This window comes from Ceratotherium simum, chromosome 8 (genome assembly GCF_057802395.1).
Source record: "Ceratotherium simum simum isolate JZ-2026a chromosome 8, ASM5780239v1, whole genome shotgun sequence".
Taxonomy (NCBI): Eukaryota; Metazoa; Chordata; class Mammalia; order Perissodactyla; family Rhinocerotidae; genus Ceratotherium; species Ceratotherium simum.
In genome coordinates, this window is record NC_141907.1 from 61212689 (window position 1) to 61232054 (window position 19366).

At 35.5% G+C, this 19366-nt stretch overlaps 1 protein-coding gene across 1 annotated transcript in view; it reads right to left on the reverse strand.

The window, feature by feature from the left end:
* The window catches only part of CDKL2 (cyclin dependent kinase like 2), a 36163-nt gene that overhangs the window by 5365 nt on the left and 11432 nt on the right, over positions 1-19366 (reverse strand). Inside the window, 11 exon segments of the mRNA XM_087434436.1 lie at positions 4121-4227; positions 4464-4587; positions 7893-7986; positions 8568-8866; positions 9719-9854; positions 11920-12008; positions 14354-14412; positions 14415-14492; positions 15672-15784; positions 16847-17025; positions 19015-19209. Of these exon segments, the coding sequence (XP_087290562.1) occupies positions 4121-4227; positions 4464-4587; positions 7893-7986; positions 8568-8866; positions 9719-9854; positions 11920-12008; positions 14354-14412; positions 14415-14492; positions 15672-15784; positions 16847-17025; positions 19015-19209 (1473 nt within the window).

The following is a 19366-nucleotide window of genomic DNA, read 5'->3' on the forward strand; positions in this document are numbered from 1 at the left end:
CAAACAGGATACACTCAAAGAAAACTGTGCCTAGACATATCATATTCAAACTACCGAATACGAAAGATAAAGATTAAATCTTGAAAGCAGCTAGAGAAAAATAAAACATTATTTACAAGGGAACAACAATTCAAATGCCTGAGATTTGTCCAGAAATCACAGAGATCAGAAGACAAAGGAATAATATCTTTATAGTCCTGGGAGAAAAATTAAAAAAAAAAAACCCTACCAACTCAAATTCTATATCCGATGAAAATATATTTCAGGAATGAAGGCAAAATAAAGTCATTCTCAAATGAATAAAACTAAAAGTTTGTTACCATAAGACCCGCTCTGCAAGAAATGCTACAGGAAGTTTTTCAGGCTGAAGGAAAATAATAGCAGAAAATAAAACTGTAATCTTTAAGAAAAAGGAAGAACAACAGAAATAGTAAGTAGCTAGATAAATATAGAAGACTAGTTTTTTCTCATAAATTGTTTAAAATATTTTTTACTGTTTAAAGCAAAAGTTCAGTATTGTGTAGTGGGGTTTTCAATGTATATAAATAAAATACATATAACTCTGACATAAAGTTTAGGTTTGGGGGAAAATATGTTTGCAAGGTTTCTATGTTTTATAAGTGGTACAGTATTTACTCTAAGTAGACTGTGAAAGATTAGTTATGTATATTGTAATCCCTAGAGCAATCACTAAAAAAATAATAAAAAGAAATATCCCCAAAAAGCCAATAATAAAAACATTCAAAAGAAGACTAGAAAGGGAAAATAGAACAGCTAGATTCAAACATATAAATAACCACATTAAATGTTAATGGCCTAAATATTCAGTAGTACACAGAATTCTAAAGATATCTCTAAGATTCCTGTCCCTGGTTAGTCAATCAAACAAATTCAGCTACTGCCATGAAGGGACTTTGCACCTGGAATTAATGTTACTAATCACCTAACCCTAAGATAGAGAGATTATCCTGGTGGGCCCAATGTAATCACATGTGCTCTTAAAAGCAGAAGAGTGAGTCAGAGAGATGAGGCAGAAGGGGAGATAAGAGAGAGTCAAAAAGTAAGAAGGATTTGACCACTGTTCCTGGCTTTGGAGATGGTGGAATGAGGCCATGAGCCAACGAATGTGGGTGGCCTCTAGAAGCTGAGAACAACCCCCAGGTGTCAGCCAGTAAGGACACAGGGACCTCAGTCCCACAGCCACATGGAACTAAATTCTACCAACACCATGAATGATCCTGGAAATAGATTCTTCCCTAGGGCCTCCCGAAGAAAGGCAGGCCTGCTGACATCTTGCTTTTGGCCTGTGAGACCCTTAAGGAGAGAAGTAGCTGTGTCCCAGCTTCTGACCCATGGAAACTCTGAGATAATAAACGGATATTGTTTTAAGTTGGTAGTAATTTGTTAGCAGCAATAGAAAACTAATACGCATTCCAATCCAAAGAATTGGAGTTGACAGAATGGATGCAAAGGAAAGACCCTACTTACATGCTATTGGCAAAAGAAACACTTCAAATATAAAAACCAGATAGGTTGAACGTAAAAAGACATACCATGGAAACAAATAAGTGTAAGTAGGCTGGAGTGGCTATTTTAATCTCAGATAAGATAGACTTCAAGGCACAGAGCACAGAGAGAGATAAAGAGAGACATTTCATAATGATAAAAGAGACTGTGTATCAGGAGACAAAACTATTTTAAGTGTGCTTGTACTTAACAATAGAGATTTTAAATACATGAAGCAAAAGTAAACAGATATAAGAGAAAAATCAACAATTCTACAATCACAGTAAAAGATTTTGACAGTATTCTTTCAGGAACTGATAGAACTAAACAAAAAAATCATTAGAAACATAGATCTGAACAATACTATCGACCACCTTAATCTAATTTCACATCTATAGAACACTACATCCAACAACTAAAGAATATATACTATTTTCAAGGGAACAAGGTTCATTCACCAAGGTAAACCATATACTGGGCCATAAAACACATCTCAATGAATCTAAAAGAATCAAAATCATACAAAGTATATTCTCTGACCACATGGAATTAAATTACAAATCAGTAATAATAAAATATCTAGGGAAACTCTAAATACCTAACCATGAAACAACACATTTCTAAATAATTCATGGGTTAAAGAAGAAATTACAAGGGAAATAAAATGTTTTGATTGAATGATAATAAAATAAAACATATCAAAATTTATGGGATAAAGCTAAAACAGTGCAGGAGCTGGCCCGGTGGTGTAGTGGTTAAGTTTGCACGTTCCGCTTCAGCAGCCCAGGGTTCGTGGGTTTGGATCCCGGGCACAGACGTACACACTGCTTATCAAGCCATGCTTGCTGTGGCGGTGTCCCACATACAAAACAGAGGAATATTGGTACAGATGTTAGCTCAGGAACAATCTTCCTCACCAAAAAAAAAAAAAAAAACAGTGCTTAGAGGAAAAATGTGTAGCTACGTGTCTAAGTACATAATGTATGCAAGCGTGTAGGGGGTGGGGGAGTGGAGACAGAGTCCATAGCTTATGCAATACTCTACTTACAAAAATCTGTCTTACAGATTGTTCCATCAGGTACATAACAGACTTTATAAATGTGAACATTTTTTGTGTTATGTACAGAAACAAAATGTAGTTAATGTGGTGATGAATACCATAAAGTAAGAGTGCAAGGAAGGTCACAGCTTCTGCCAGAAGGCCTTCTGCTTTCAGTCTCCTGTCGTTTCTTTTCCCATTTAGATTTTCTACACATAAACTCTTGTTATTTGGGTGTTAATTTGTGTTTTTTGCTACACCTACTTTCTCTTTTATTGTATTTTAAATACAACTGGAAATTGAACAAGTAAATTGAGAGTAAAAATGCAGAACCAGTTTATAAGTATAAAAGGATTAGTTCAGAACAATAAATAAAAATATTGAAGAAGTGTGAAGGTAGCCAAAGGCTTTCTTCCATTGCATGAAACGAGATTTGGTTATGTCAGCCCTGAAAAGTGGTTTTGAACAATAGTGCACTCACAAAGAGCAAGTGACAAATTCTGCACCTTTAAAATCCACAAATTTAATTTAGAAGTATATGAGGAATTTATTGAGACTCTGTAGCTCCTAAATGTAAAATTTGTGACAGTGATTAATCTTCACACAACAGGAATTTGTTTAATTTTGATTACATTACTATGGAAATTGTTGGCAAGAGATAAGGCAAAGCAACAGCAGTCAATAAACCTTTTTCTCAGTATCACTGAGTAAGTGCCTCTGTAATTTGTTATCCTCAGCAATATTATTCCCCTTGTGCGTAGAGCTCTACAAAATTATTTAAGGAGTAACAGTAGGAAAAAGCATCCACATAGATAAGGAGGCAACATACAGGTGCTCTCCATGAAATGTAAATGCTTTAATAAAGAGGATGGAGAATTAAATTCCAACACAAAAGTTGCCTAGCATCAAGCAAAGGTGAGAAATTTACTTGAAGAAGTAAAGGGAAAGTACAATGACACATATCCAAAGTTTGTAGCTAGTTAGGGTTGGCTCAGCAGATTAAAAAGTTTGCCAGTTTTCTTAATGTGAGAATGATTGATATGACTAGTGTTGATATAAAAGTAGCAGAAACAAATATTCTGAAGAGATAAGAGAAATTATAGAAAAAGATGACTATAAGGAATAGCAAATCTTTAGCACAGATGGAGTGGATTGTCTTGGGGAAAAGTACCAAACAGACAATACATTTTAAAAGAATAAAAACAATTTCAGAGTATCACTCTTTGAAAGATAGGTTATAACTTTGGGGTTAATGCAGTGAAATACTATAAACTACCACAAAACCTATAGTTATATAAAAGCCATAGCTAGGCTACACACACATACACTCACACACATATATTTTTAATCTATAAAAAAACTGATTACTATAAGCTGGGAAACGTTTATATAAATATATATGTAATAAAGGTACTAAGTGCAATGAGCCATAAAACAAAATGTAACAAGCAAACTTGCACAGATTCCACCAATAAACACGCTTAATCCTTAACAGCAAACTCTCTCTAAAATATTTTAATAGGAAGTATGAGAGAGACCTGAGTTCCATCCAACCTACAAAGAGTATTTCTGTACCTGATGTAATGCAATACACGGGGCATGCAGGTCAATAGTGGCCAGAGAAGGCATTCGAGATTCTGAGAGATTTTTGTTCTCTTTCCTTATTAGCCTGGAATTTCGAGCTAGATAAAAATAACCATAAGTACAGTGAAAACAATTAGGCATTTTTGTTAGTTTTTCACATTCTATATCTGTCCCTCTGTATGTACTTATTCTACATAAGTCTGTACATATTTACACACTTAAATATGTAAAGTTACTATGAATTTTTATTTTTAATATTCTGTTAGTTTATTTAACATACATTTTAAATAATGTAAACAAAAGGGCTGAAAAAGCAAAAGCATTATAAACATACCAATGCCCTCCAAGGCTCTGAGTTCAGGGCGATGATTATAGTTCAGCTCAGGCAAACGGACATCTGTCTTTGAGTATTCCCTTCTTTTCTTATTTGCCTGAAGTAGGCTCTTTTCACTAGTGACCTAATATCATAAGAATGGTTAACACAAATGAATTAGCTTCCAGGTAAGCTAGGCTTGCCGCCTTCTGTAACTATGTTCAGATCCTAAAATTTATGGAATTGAAGGGCTAGAATAACACAAAATCTGAAGAATATTAATAACGCACAAAACCCTGAAACTGATATAATGTTACATGTCAATTATACCTTAATTAAAAAAAAACAAAAGAGGACTATCAGCATCTCTTCCTCTAAGAGAAAAGAAATGTATTCCTTGAAGGCCAGAAAATAAAACATTCCTAAAACAGAAACACACACACACACACAATAGTTTCATCCAATTATTTCATAGCTTTTCCTGATTAAATTTATTAAAATTGCTAACAAGAGGATTACTTGGTTGCTATGAGTTTCTCCTTCTGCCTCTGCCAACCTTCAGTGTAAGTCTTGGCAAGCAGGAAAAGGTTAGAAGATGGGCATCAGTGTCCTGGTCCTTCAGGCCAGCAAAGTCAGGCCTTATGACACTTACTGGGATTTTCAGCACAGAGTTGCTGTTGGCCACCTTAATCCTGAACAGGTCATCTTGTTGTGTATATCACATCTCCTAGCTTGTTTTTTGCTTTCCCAGTATAATGTTGTTACTCATTTTTCTTTATTTGTCCTTGTCTTGCTCCTCAGAGTTAGCACATGATACTATTTTCCTAGAAATACACTTTATTAAGTAAACAATTACAACTTCAATTATTTTCCTAATCTTTCTTAGTACTATTACTTGATAGTTGACAAAGTCTGAAAACATAATAAAGTACAGGATAGTAGTAGCACTTCAATTCTTCACTTTTGTGTGTGTGTGTGTGAGGAAGATCAGCCCTGAGCTAACATCCATGCCAATCCTCCTCTTTTTTTGCTGAGGAAGACTGGCCCCGGGCTAACATCCGTGCCCATCTTCCTCCACTTTATATGGGATGCCGCCACAGCCTGGCCTGACAAGTGGTGTGTCGATGTGTGCCCAGGATCGGAACCGGGCTGCCAACAGCGGAGCGCACAAACTTAACCACTACGCCACGGGGCCAGCAGCTGCACTTTTATGAATTTGACATTTTCCCAATCTGTTTCACTTATGAATCACAGAAACTCTATATTCTTTTCCATATTTTCAAAACAGATAATACGTAGAGATTATGTGATTTGCTAAAATAAATAAACCACATATGTGTAATGAAATCATATATACATATGTGTATATACATATATATGTATGTATAATGAAATACACACACATATAATGACGCAGTTAAACCACTTAGGTTTCTTGATGCCTCAAGTTAACAGAGTGCATTGTGCCACTCTGCCTCCCAGAAAGTCTTCATGAGTCCTGGGGTGAATTTTTGAGTTTCTTTTTTATAGATGTTTCTGCTTGCTCTTTTAATAGAAGAAGTGCTAAGCTTCTTAGTTAAAATCAACTATAAATAAAATAATCGGCTCACAAAAACTATCTGCAAATACAAAAAAATAATAAATAATGTGTTCAAACTACTAGATTTACATGTTTAGAGAATGAAAAATAAAATACATAAGAGATATTTGCAATAATATATTTATTCACACCTCAGAATTAGGGTATGAAGCACGGGGTGGGTACTGGTCTTCAACCTAGAAGTTGATAAAAGCTTAGGCTGAGCTCTGCCTGCATTAATTTTCATGAGGAAAAGACTCTAGTGGGTCTTGTCCCCACTAATCTTTTCCTTCTTTCTTGAAGCCCTCTTGCAAAGAAAGATAAACAGAAATAAGATCTTAAATTATCAGCCAGCGTTGATTACGCAATGCCTGAAGGAAGGCTGATATCAATTCCAGCGAAATGGTATCGAGCCAGCTACTCTGAAAAGCCTTCCTGATCAAAATAATCTTCCAAAGCAGACCAGGAATGTAAAATGCAAATATCCACAAAGAAATCAGTAAGGGATATCGAAAAGGAAAGTACTGTGGGTACAGAATTGTAGGATAAGAATAATTAAAAGAAAAACAAATGCAATGTCCAAATCATGAGAGATATGAAAGAAGACTATATTTTTCAGCTCTAAGGATAAAGATAAAGGTAGAGAAGGGAAATGTGTGAGAAAAGAACTCTTTTGGGAATACGTCCATACCTCCCTTTCCCTGGCAGACTTCATTCACCGCATTTCTTAAGCAACTTCAATGTGCTAGACACTGTTCTAGGTGGGGAAGAGCAGGGAGGAAAACTAAATACAAATCCCTGCGCTGGAGGCTTATATTGAAGTGGGGAAGACAAACAATATATAAATAAAAGAAAATAGAGGATGTCAGGTGTATGCAATGGAAAAAAATTAAGCAAGGAGAGGGGATAGAGAGTAATGGGTGATAAAATGAGTTATAGTATTAGAGAAGACCTCACAATAAGGCTTCACATAAGCCAAGGAGAAGAAAAAGCAAATTCCTTGGGTTATCTAGAGAAAGAATGTTCTAAAGCAGAGGAAACAGCAAGCACAAAAGCCCAAACGTGGGAGCACGTCTGGCCACGTTCCAGGAATAAGGAGGAAATCGGTGTGGTTGGAATAGATTGATTCAGGAAGGAGAGCTGCCCGGGTGGGATAGAGGGTGGGGAAGTGAGTCTTTCAGGGACTTACAGGCCCTCTGAGGACTCTGGTCTTTACTCAGAGATGAGAAGCCAATGGAGGGAGTTTTGAGTGGAAGAGTGATGATGATTTAACTTAACTTTAAAAAGAAGCATTCTGGTAGCTACGATGAGCATAGTAATGCTCCTCTGAACCTTCAGGAGACCTCTGAACCTTGTTCATGCGTCTATTACAATCTGACACTATGTTTTAATTTGTTGATCCTCTGCTAGACCATGAGCTCCTTGAAGAGAAAGACTGACTTATTCATTCCAGTGTCTTACACATAATACATAATCAATAAATATCTGTTAAATGAATAAATAGAATACTTTCACCAAAAATTTGGTATGGGTGAGAGAAGACAATTTATCTTCTCATCTACTCTAAAAAAGAACTGATCACACCAAACATTAGGTTAAGAAAATTTACTGTTATCAAAAAAATTAAAACAGATGTTATTTTAATAATAACATCTTATATTTAAACTTCCAGACTTATAAAACTTACTTAAACTTTAAGATTTTCACATTTATGATTATGACAGGCTGGGATGATATATGCACAATTAAGGTTCCACTTTATGATATGTCTCCAAATAAAATTCTCAGTTCTTCACTATCATATTTAATATTAATAAAGGTCTAGAAATGACTAATGCTTGCTCTTGTACCACTGAGAACAGTTCACTTACTGATGTGGTCACATTAATATTATAAATGCCTGATGGAGAATGTTTATTTGGTTTAACAAATGGAATACAATACTTCTTGGTTTTCTCATCCACTCTGTAACAACAATAACAAAAAATTTAACTTAGAACCAGCAGTAAATATTTTTTCAAGCATAAAACCAAACAACACAGTACCAATGACATTGCAGTTTAGTCAAATTTAATGCCTATTCTTAAACATACAATGCACATGGATCTGGTGACATATCCAGCCCTTCACCACTACCCTCATTCCTCTCACCCAGCCCCAACTCCAACCAAATAAATTACCTTCCTTTCAGCAAAATTCCCAAAAGGAGCTTCTTTGTACCACTAAATGCCCACAGCCATACCATGCAGCAGCAGACCCTCAAAACCAATTATCTCTTTTATTATGACAATCTCCTTTCACGTTACTAGACTAAATAGCTGTAGATTCCCTTCACCTTAAACAATACAACCCTACTTTCTTGGGACTCTGGTGAATTTTTTGATCAAATGCTAATAATTTTCATCACATAGGCCAAAAAGTGTTTTTAAACAGCAACCTGACAAGAATGAAGAGCATCCAGAAGCCTGAGAGAGGCTGAATTGACAAACACTCGCATTGTGCAAATATATCCACACACATTTTGTTCTTATTTTCCTAATTCATACCTGTAATTCTGAACTCCTGGGATAGTCCCCATTCCAGAATTAACACGGGGAGCCGCTGCAGAAAGATTGTGCATAAGTGGGGGAATTGCCAGGCCTGGAGTCCTTGTGTGATCCACACCGCCATTGCTGCAATCTCTGAGGCTTGTTGAAGGCATTGTTCTGATGTGGCTCTGCCCATTGTCATGGAGACAGCTGGCATTTGAAGCTCGACTGACTTTTTCAACTTTTTCTCCATCAATTTTTGATCCTTTTATTTTAAATACTTTAGAATCCTTAATTTTGGGATCAGCATTGGTATCCTGACCATTAATAAAAATGTTAATAACATTAATGACGTGAGGAGAATGAAAAATCACCTCTTCCTATAAAGTACTTGTCAACTAAAGCAGAATTCCACAGATAACACTTTTTGTGCTCTTTTCTTTATTCTACCTATGGAATTACAATTAAACCCAGGATTCTTGTTCAGAAATTTATTTCAAATGGAAATGCAATTCACACTAGCTCTGATATATAAATCAGATTTATATGACATATACATATATTGAATTTATATATATTTCAGGAATCAAACAGGCCCACTTTGTTCTTATATATTTAGAGTCAGGAAACACAAAATAGAGAACTCCTTCTTCTTTTGGGTCACTTGAGAAAATGGGAGTTGTTGGTAGTGGAATCTGTCCTTACCAATCTGTTCCTGGTAAGAACAGATTCCAGATAACTTACCAGGAAAAGTAAACTTCAAATAAATTGAATACCCAAATCTCAATTTTAAAATGTTCTACTTTATGTAAAATTCTAAAAATGATAATTTTCTCTCCTATTATTTAAGAAAAAAAATGGTGTGTGTTCGTGTCCGTGTGTTTGTATGTGGATGTGCATACACATGTCTAAATGTTCTTGGATGAGTGTGATTTCCTGACAAGCCCTATTGCACAGGCTGGTACACAGTAGGCACTCAATACATGATACATAAAGTTTTTTTTAAACAGGTAACATCTACAGAGAAGATACATTTTAACAACTCAGCTAAAAGTTAACAACTCGTTCACCACTCAGAAAAGTTTTTTTAAATCTTCATTTTTTTCCTCCAAAAATTTAAGGAGATATTAAACTTAAATTTTAATACACATTAAAACATGGACATTTACCTGTACCACAAGTGTTTTTCTCTCTTCACCTAAAGAATCATCTTTTTCCTTTTCTTTCTTTCTGTTTTGGGATTTTTTAGATAAAGAAATATTTCTGGCATCTTTCTGTACTTTTAACTGTAGTTCCTGAGAAAACCTACATAAAAATACATTTGCCAATAAATTAAAATTGTGTGAGACAGATAAATCTAGAAAAAAATTGGTTTTTAAGATATTTATTATAAAAAATTGAGTATTAAACTAGACTGTGTTATTTAAAATGAGAAAAATTATGGCCTAGATTAGCAGTTCTCAAAAGGTAGCCTGTAGACCATGGGAATCCTTGAGAACATTTCAGGAGGTTCAAAAGGTCAAAGCTATTTTATCTTAATATGAAGATGACTTCTTTTTCACCGGGTCAACATTTGCACGGATGGTATAAAAGCAAAGGCGGGTAAAACTGCTGGCGCCTCACCAAGAACAAGCAGTGGCACCAGACTGTACCAGCGGTCATTGTATTCCTCATAGCCACACATTCTCAGTTAACAAAAAAAGCAGTTTCATTTAAGATTGTCTCTGATGAAGCAGTAAACAAGTATTAATTATATTAAACCTCAACCCTTGAACACACGTCTTTTTTCATATTCTGTGACAAAACGGAAATATGCAGGGCCAGCCCCAGTGGCCTAATGGTTAAGTTCGGCATGCTCCACGTCAGCAGCCAGGGTTCGGTTCCCGGGCATGGACCTTCACCACAGGTTGGTGGCCATGCTGTGGTGGCAGCCCACATACAAAATAGAGGAAGATTTGCAACAGATGTTGGCTCAGGGCAAATCTTCTTCAGCAAAAAAAGAAAAAAAAAAGGAAATATGCATACAGCAACTCTGCTACAGACCAAAGTGTAATGGTTGTCCTAAAAAAAGCACTTGTGTGATTGTTTGAGATACACACTAAACCAGTCACTTTTCATGGAACAACTTTTTTACTTGAAAGAAAGACTGACAGAAAAACTATGGTTATTCAGACTTGGTGTGTTTGGCAGACACTTTCTTTAAAAAAATGAACACAAGAACTTATCACTTCCAGGAACACAATTGATAATATTGTGTAGATAAAATTCAAATTTTTATGGAAAATTAGAATTCTGTTAAACTTGTATCCACAACTGTGAGCTTAGCAGATTCCCAGTACGTAAAGACTTTTCTGATGAGAGAGACTATGACTTTTTGATTGTATAATGAAATGTATCAACATTTTAAAGATCTGCATAACAGTATAACAATATTTTCCAAATGATGAATGTCAAGATGTTACAAAAGCACGCAGGTAAAAGATCTATTCAAAGTGCAAGATAGACCAATGGATTTTACTATAACAGGGTAAGAAAAGTTCACTGATATGGTTTAAGATTCTACAATGCAACCAATCTTTAAGAAACTACACTGTCAAGTTTTGGTATAGTTTCAATTTTTGGTATGAAGTCAAAGAAGAAAAACCACAATTATCTAAAAGGGCTATTAAAATACTCTTCCATTTTCCAAATACATATTTGTGGGAGGCCAGAGTTTCTTCATATACTACAACCAAAACAACATATCACAACTAACTGAATGCAGAAGCAAAAATGAGAACCCAGCTATCTTTTATTAAGCTAGATATTAAATAGATTTGCAAAAATATAAAGCAATTTCATTGCCACTCATCTCACTATTTTTTGTTTTGTCAGCTGCACGGATGCCAGCAGCTGGAACAGCACAAGAGACCGTGCCAGCAGCGCTGGCACCCACAGGTTTGGCACATCAAGGTCTCAGCATATCAGCAGTGTCAGCAGTGTCACAGGACTGGGTGTGGTTCGAGTTCAGCAGCAACAGGAGATGGCACCCTTGCAAATGCATCAGCACCCAAGATGATGCATCACACAGCTGGTATCAACACAGAAATCAGTGACCTGAGTGGCAGGTGTCACCACAGGAAGACAGAAAGAAAAGCATGAAGTGACTCCTTCATGAAAACCAAGAGCCCTAATTTACTGTACGCAGGGGACCATTCCTAGGAATTGTGTTATTGCTACGGGTAAATGGAGGTAGGGTGGTAAATATTTGAGATCCTGCAAAAGTAAGTGTGTAGAGAAATAAGAGAAATACTGTTTGTTACTGTTAAGGAGGCCTTACTTTAACCCTAGGTTGTGGTGCAACCTGGAAAACACGAGTCAGTAACTATACCTCTCAGCAAATCCATCCATATGAAAGAAATCATGGTGCAGGAGCTCAGCACAGAAGGGCCTTTTGTCTGGGTCAACATGTAAGCATTTCTGGAAAACCAAGGAATAAATACAGTGCGTATCAAAGAAAAACTGCCTACATCTAAATTTCCAAACATAGAAAAAAAGAGAATTCCTCTTTATGTTAATTAATTTTAAACATCTGTAGTAAACGATGAAGAATAAAAAACAAATCTAGACAATGACCACCAATGGTTGCTAATATCATGAAAAGAAAGACCACCAGACATTCAGTGTCTCTAGATGGGAATACACAAACCTCTTATGAAGTAGTCTTGACAAGCTTTAGTTCTACTATGAGTTTATAAGAAATACAGGACACAGAGGAACATATTGAACTATACTATGTAGAAAATCCTAAGGGACAAACAACCCAGTTTCTTCAACAAATAAATGGCAAGGTTTAAACAAAAAAGAAAGAGATGAAGAGGAGCTTGTAAATTAAGAATCTTAAAAGATATATCAACCAATTGCAATCCAAAGACTTCATGTGGATCCTAATTCAAACTATAAAAAGAAAGTACGAGAAAAAAAATCAATGAAACTTTGAGCATTGATTAGATGTTTTATGATATTAAGGAATTATTGTGAATTTTTAAAATTTAAAGCCCTTGCAGATTGGAATGGAAAGGATCTACTCTGTGCTTATTACTGTGCTAGATACTTTACATAGATGATTTTATTTTAGTGCAGGTCTTGTTCTGATTCATTGGAACCACTCAATGCCAGTTAAAATAAAAGGGACTCAATAAGTAGCTTTAAATGAACAAGAAAAGTTCTACAAATAACTAAATTATTTATAAGTGAAATAATATAACATCTGAAATTTGCTTCAAAATATCCCCCTGCCCAAAAAAGAAAAGCTGAGGAGGGTGTGGATGGATGAAAGATTGTCAAAAGGTTGTCAATTGTTGAAGCCAGATGACAAGTACATGAGGGTTCATTATACTATTATTCTTTCTACTTTCTTTTCTATGTTTGAAAATTTCTATAATAAAATGTTTAAGAAGTTATTTGACTCTACTATAAGGGACACAAGGTGGATAACAGTTTTGCACTTATTCCCTTTAAATCCTTTTACAGACAGATCATAAAGCTAACCTCGATGAAAAATATTTGCATCTGTCAGAAGATTATGTAGAAAAGTGGAAATGCATTATTCTAAGAACTTATAATTAATTATAAGCTTATTAAACTTTTTTTTTCAATTAGTTATTTAAAGAATTAAAAAGCAAAAAATAGGGGCCGGCCTGGTGGCATAGCAGTTAAGTGCGCACACTCTGCTTCGGCAGCCCAGGGTTTGCAGGTTCAGATCCCGGGCACGCACAATGCACCACTTGTCAAGCCATGCTGTGGCGGCGTCCCATACAAAGTAGAGGAAGATGGGTATGTATGTTAGCCCAGGGCCAATCTTCCTCAGCAAAAAGAGGAGGATTGGCATCGAATGTTAGCTCAGGGCTAATCTTCCTCACCAAAAAAAAAAAAAAAAAAGGCAAAAAATACCTTGGGGAAATGTTACGTGATTCCAGTGTTTTACAGATACTTATTTTATCAATACTTTAGGACAATCCTAAGTAATAAGAATTTTTGAGCTAATAATTCCAAAAGGTCCACTTTTAGAGACAATTTGATCCAGTGAGAATCTCCCTAATATCTTCCTCAAATACAAGGCAAAGGTGATGATCATTTGTGAATTAGCTTCAGTAAATCCAGTGATGAAGCAAAAGCCCCTTTAACAATACACTATAAGTCAATCCTATGCCCTATACTTCAATATTTTCCAACTTCTCTACCTTTCTTTTTATTTCCTTATCCTACTTTTCTTCTCTTTTGCATTTACACAAGGCTTGCATTTTAAATGTTAAACATTAAAAACATATCGTTATGAGGATGTTTTCACACTTAAAACACGCTAGATAACACTAAATAGTTTCCTAAAACAAGTAAAATTTTTAGGCCTTTATCTCTGAATTCCCCCACCCTCTGCAAATTATTTAAATTCTTTCTTAATGTACAAAGATTAAAATAATTGGGATTGGGCCGGCCCCGTGGCTTGGTGGTTAAGTGCACGTGCTCCGATGCTGGTGGCCCGGGTTCGGATCCCGGGCGCGCACCGAGGCACCACTTCTCCGTCCATCCTGAGGCCGAGTCCCACATACAGCAACTAGAAGGATGTGCAGCTATGACATACAACTATCTACTGGGGCTTTGGGGGGAAAAAATAAATAAATAAAATCTTTAAAAAAATAAAATAAAATAAAATAATTGGGATAACTTGCTGACCTAAAAGATCAACTAGACAAGAAAAAAAGAACAGAAAACCCAGTGTCCATAATAATTTCCTATCTGAAGGTGAAAAGAAAAAGTATGATTACCTTTGCTAAATCTATCACAACTTCAGGGAGCTTGGGATAGCGCCTTTCAAGAGGTTCTGTTCCTTGATTTCAGGCAACCTTACTCCAGCAAACGCAGGATTTTTATAAAAGAGCTCCTGATGTCTTGGAATTAGATTACCTGGAAGTGAGAACGTCACACATCTCTGTCATTGTACACCATAATAGAAAGGGCAAAGAAACAGGGGATGTGGAGTAGAGAAAAGAACAGAACACAGCTTATGGAGTTGGGCTCTCTCGGCAGGCACAATCAGCCAGACAGTACGCTTATTGTGGTGCCACCTGGCAGTCTTTCATAGGGGTTTTGACATAAGTTACCTCAAGGAAATTAACATTCTTATCTCAACATACTCATTTAGAAAAGTTCACATACATAGAACTGAAGACATGAGGAAGCATAAGAAAAGGAGAGCCGAAGAACATTTTATAATTTTTCAGATATAAGTACCAGCACTTCATATCTAACAACAAAGCATAAAGTGCTGACCAAAACAACGAAAATATTAACAGTCATACGGTCAGAATCTAATCTGTATAAATCAGTTCCACCCTTTAAGAATTTAATTTTTAGTCAATTGATTTTATACTTGTATCTAAGGTCTGATATGAACACTTTCACCCTTTTTCTCAACTTTAAAACCTAATTTAGTATAAAATATATACAAAAATTCTGCTGTAAGAAACCATTGTACTGTTTATTGAATTTCTAACCTGGAAATTTAAATCCAATAGTTAAATAACCCCTAAGTATTTCCCATTATTTCCATTTTCCAAGCTCCATCTCCCAACATAAAGGTGATCTTTCAACAAATATAAAAAGACTTTGATAGTCTAGTTTTGAAATTTTATCCAAAGCACTAACAACAAAAATCAGACAGGCAGCAAGATTAAACTACCTTGGAAGTAACTCTCTGTGTCTCTCAATCTGAAGGTGAGGATGAGGGTAATAGTCATAATACACCAAATGCTTGCTGACCCAAAGATAATAAGTGATCATTTGCATCCTCTCTACAGGTGATTTATTGAATGCAAAAGTGCAGAGAAATTTAGAGGGGAGTGGGGGGGGGGAAGCATGATTAAGACCTTATGTCAGATAGACCAAAGCCAGACTGAGAATGAATGAATGGAGAGAGAGAGAAAGAGAGAGAGCGAGTGAGAGATACATGAGGTTTTCCTATTTGCTCCCTACCTCCACTTAAAACACATATCATCTTTAATATACCAACAGTTTGTAAAATAGATACAAACAAAAACATAGGAAAAAACTTCTAAAATTTAAAATGCAGATGTATAATCTTACCTAAACACACCATAATATGATATAGCTGATCAATATCAGAATCTCCAGGGAAGAGGGGCTCCCCCATGAGCATTTCCGTTACCAGACAGCCAATGGCCCACACATCAACAGCCCTGAAAGAAAATCAACGTTGTGTAAAATGTGGCATCCTAATGTGTTTACTGTCACCAAATCTGTTCTGCATATTACTATTTGGTATTTTGAGAATAGTAGTAGTAAGTCTTAAATTACCCATAAAAAGACATTTCCCTATAAACTTAAAGTACCAAACCCCAATTTTACACGTCAGATTTCCAGAAACTTCAATTACATGACACAAGAAGGAAAAGGCTTCTGAAAAATAAAAACAGTTATTATGTGTACTTTACTTTGGAATAACCCTTTTGGGTTTCCATTCAGAACCTATTAATTCTTTGTTTACATATAATTCTAACAAGGTTGATCAGTCTATCCCACCATACACTGAAAACAGCACACCAGAAGGAGGTGGTTGGGGACACATACACTAACAACAAGGAGAATTGAAAGCTAACAGGGAGACAATAGAAAAACTATCTCAAAAAGCAGTCACAAGAACTTAAAGAAAAATAGGCTAGCGTTATTAGCACAGGGACAACTACCTTGAAATTGCTTATCATAGCTGAATTATAAAATGGTACAAAAGTTCAGTACAGCAGTAAAATGAGAATTTAGGCAAGAAAACATTAAATGATGTGTATTCTGAAAACAGAGAAACTGTAGAAAATATATTAGAAAGATTTCTATCAAAAGCACTAAAAGTTACAGTCCCTTCTTTGAAGAATTCATTCATGAAGACACTTTATGTTTTAAAAAGTCACACTCAGTTATGTTCTCCCCCCACTCTTGCCCACTCCACCTCACCTCATTCCAACAGTGTCAGACTTATCCAATCAATGGTACCTCTCTTTACATGTGATAAATACATCTTTTTCCAACCCACTGTAAGAAATAGACCACTTACTCACCTTGATTTCCCTACTTTTAAAATAAGTATACTCACCTCAATTGGTTTCACAAGAATGTTTAAAGTTTCCTAAACTCAAATCTTCCTTTCAGTGTTAGAGGGATCGTTTATTATATTATAAACATATTCCATTTTATCAAGAAAAGAGAGTTAAGTCCGCCCTTCCCCCCTGCCCTTGTTGATGTCTTACTTGCCATACTTGACATCACCAACCAATAGTTCTGGAGCTCTGTACCATCGCGTTGCCACATAATCAGTATAGGCCTCCCCAGGAGCTGCCAATGTCCGTGCAAATCCAAAATCACATAACTTGACAACACCAGACTGGAAGACTAATATATTCTCAGGCTTTATATCTCTGTGTATGATCTAAGACAAAAAGCAGAGTATGACATATATTGGCACATCAAGTTAAGCAAATTATTTTTTGAGCACCTGCCATGTGCAGCACATTGTTTTTGTCCCTACAATGAATACAAATAAAAGCATATAAAATTGTTCCTGGCTTTAAAGAACCTGGTATCTAGTTGGGCAAGAAAAAACATTTATGCCTGAAATTTTATTTAAACAATCAAAGATATTGGATGAAATATATATTATTACTTACTAAATCAATTGCTCTGTTAATGACTGCTCTCAAGACTAAGAGAGTAAAGCTATCATTGAAGACTGGGGTGGTCAAGAAAGATTTTTATGAAAGGGTTGTGTTCTAAGATAGATCGTTAATACCAAGCATGACTTGGATAAATGTAGAAATGGAAGGGCAATCCAAGTGAAGGTAACAAGGAGAGCAAAAGAGCGAAGATGAGAATAGATCAAGAGACTCTGGGGAAATGTTTTCTCTAGAGCAGAGGTTAGTACTAGGGAGGAAGGATGCCTCAACTGCTAGTCTGGAAAGTCTGAGCTGGTGTCAAGGCCATGGGAACCCATGGAAGTGACATAACCAATACGGTGTTTGAAGAAAATGTTGGCCATAAACAAGCTAAATCAGAGAGAGGGACTAGGGGCAGGGAGAAGAGCAGTGGGACAATGAGGAGGTGATAAGGACCTAAACTAGGCTGGTGCTCAGAGGAATGGAAAGGAAGAGATACAGCTTAGAAATATTTTAAATCAAGAATCAATAGAATTTAGGAAGTAATCTCAGATATTTCATTTAAACCTGGAATCTAAAAGAATGGTGGCTCCATTACCAAAAATAGAAAAGTCTAGAAAAAATTAGTTTTGATGGGATAATTAGTAGTTTAGTTTTAGCCACACTGGTTTTTAGGTGGATTGCTGAGCACCCAAGTGGAGGCATTCATCAGGCAATTAGAAATGTAAGTAGGGTAAAACAAGGTCACTGGTTAAGATTTCTAAAGGAGATACTATGGAAGGAGAAAAGAGGACCCTGGGAGACAATACTAAAAACTCTACAGCTAGACAAAACAAATTATTAGGCCTAGATCTCTAATACAAGTAGATTGTATTTTGAAAAATTTAAAAATATATTTATTTTAAACTCTTTCAGAGGACTAGCATTCTAAATGGCAATCTGCATTGCTGAGCATTTTGCATAGGCTACCAACTTCTATTACATCCTACACATCCATGGTGAGGTCACAGGGCCAGCCCCACAACTACCATTAGCATTTAATACTTTTACAATCACACAAAAAATGTCATTTAAAATATTTTGTAAAATTGGCAGAATCAATGTGTTGAGTTATTCATAAGTGTCATTTTACCTAGAGGTGCTTTTAGATGATACTCGAAGGATATAAAATTATTGTGGTACACAATAGGGTAAGAGCAGGAATTTTCATACTTCACAACTAGGCAAAGAATCTGAACTAACAAATACATGGATCCTTGGCCATAAGCATTTGTCAAAACTCATTACTTAAAATTTGTGCATTTCACTCAGCAAATGTTACCTCAAAAAAAAAATCAGCAAACAAATATTAAACTCTAGTTAATGATACACATAGCTGAAGTATTTAGAGTTGAAGTGTAGTTCTGATGTCTGCAACTTACTTTCAAATGCATAAATGAATAAGACAGATTGGTAAACGGATGAATAGATGAATAAATGTCATAAAGTAAATAGAGCAAAATATTAACAAGTATAGAATCCAGTTGGTAGGTATATGGTTGTTCATTGTACACCCTTTCAACTTTTCAATATGGCCTAAAATTTTCATAATAAAATGTTGGGGGAAAGAATACTTGTATTACAATATGTGAAAATTGGCAATATCAAAGTAACATAATTCATTTCAATTACTTTACTGGTCCAAACTTTAGTTTAAACAAATGTCTCATTAAGTGACTGTATCTGGAGAGTCAATCATTGGCAAAATATTTAAATTAAATACTTACATTGTGACTGTGACAAAATCCAATTCCATTAATAATCTGAAACAAATACTTTTGAACTAGTTGGTAGTCTAGTCCATTTGGAAAGAGTTCCACGTCATCAAGAATTGTATGGTCAACAAATTCGAAGACCAGGTACCAATGCTCTTTTTTCTTACACACTTCCAACAGATTCACCAGATTTTCATGCCTCAGTTGCTGTTATAAAAAAAATGCAAAATAGTTTTTATAAGACCAAATTATTAGCAATTAGTCACAATCTAAAATAGATCTTAGCATAAGAAAAACATCTAAATAAAATGCATGGAGTGTAAATTGTAAAAAGTATGTTCTGGTTTTTAAATTATAGTCAAAA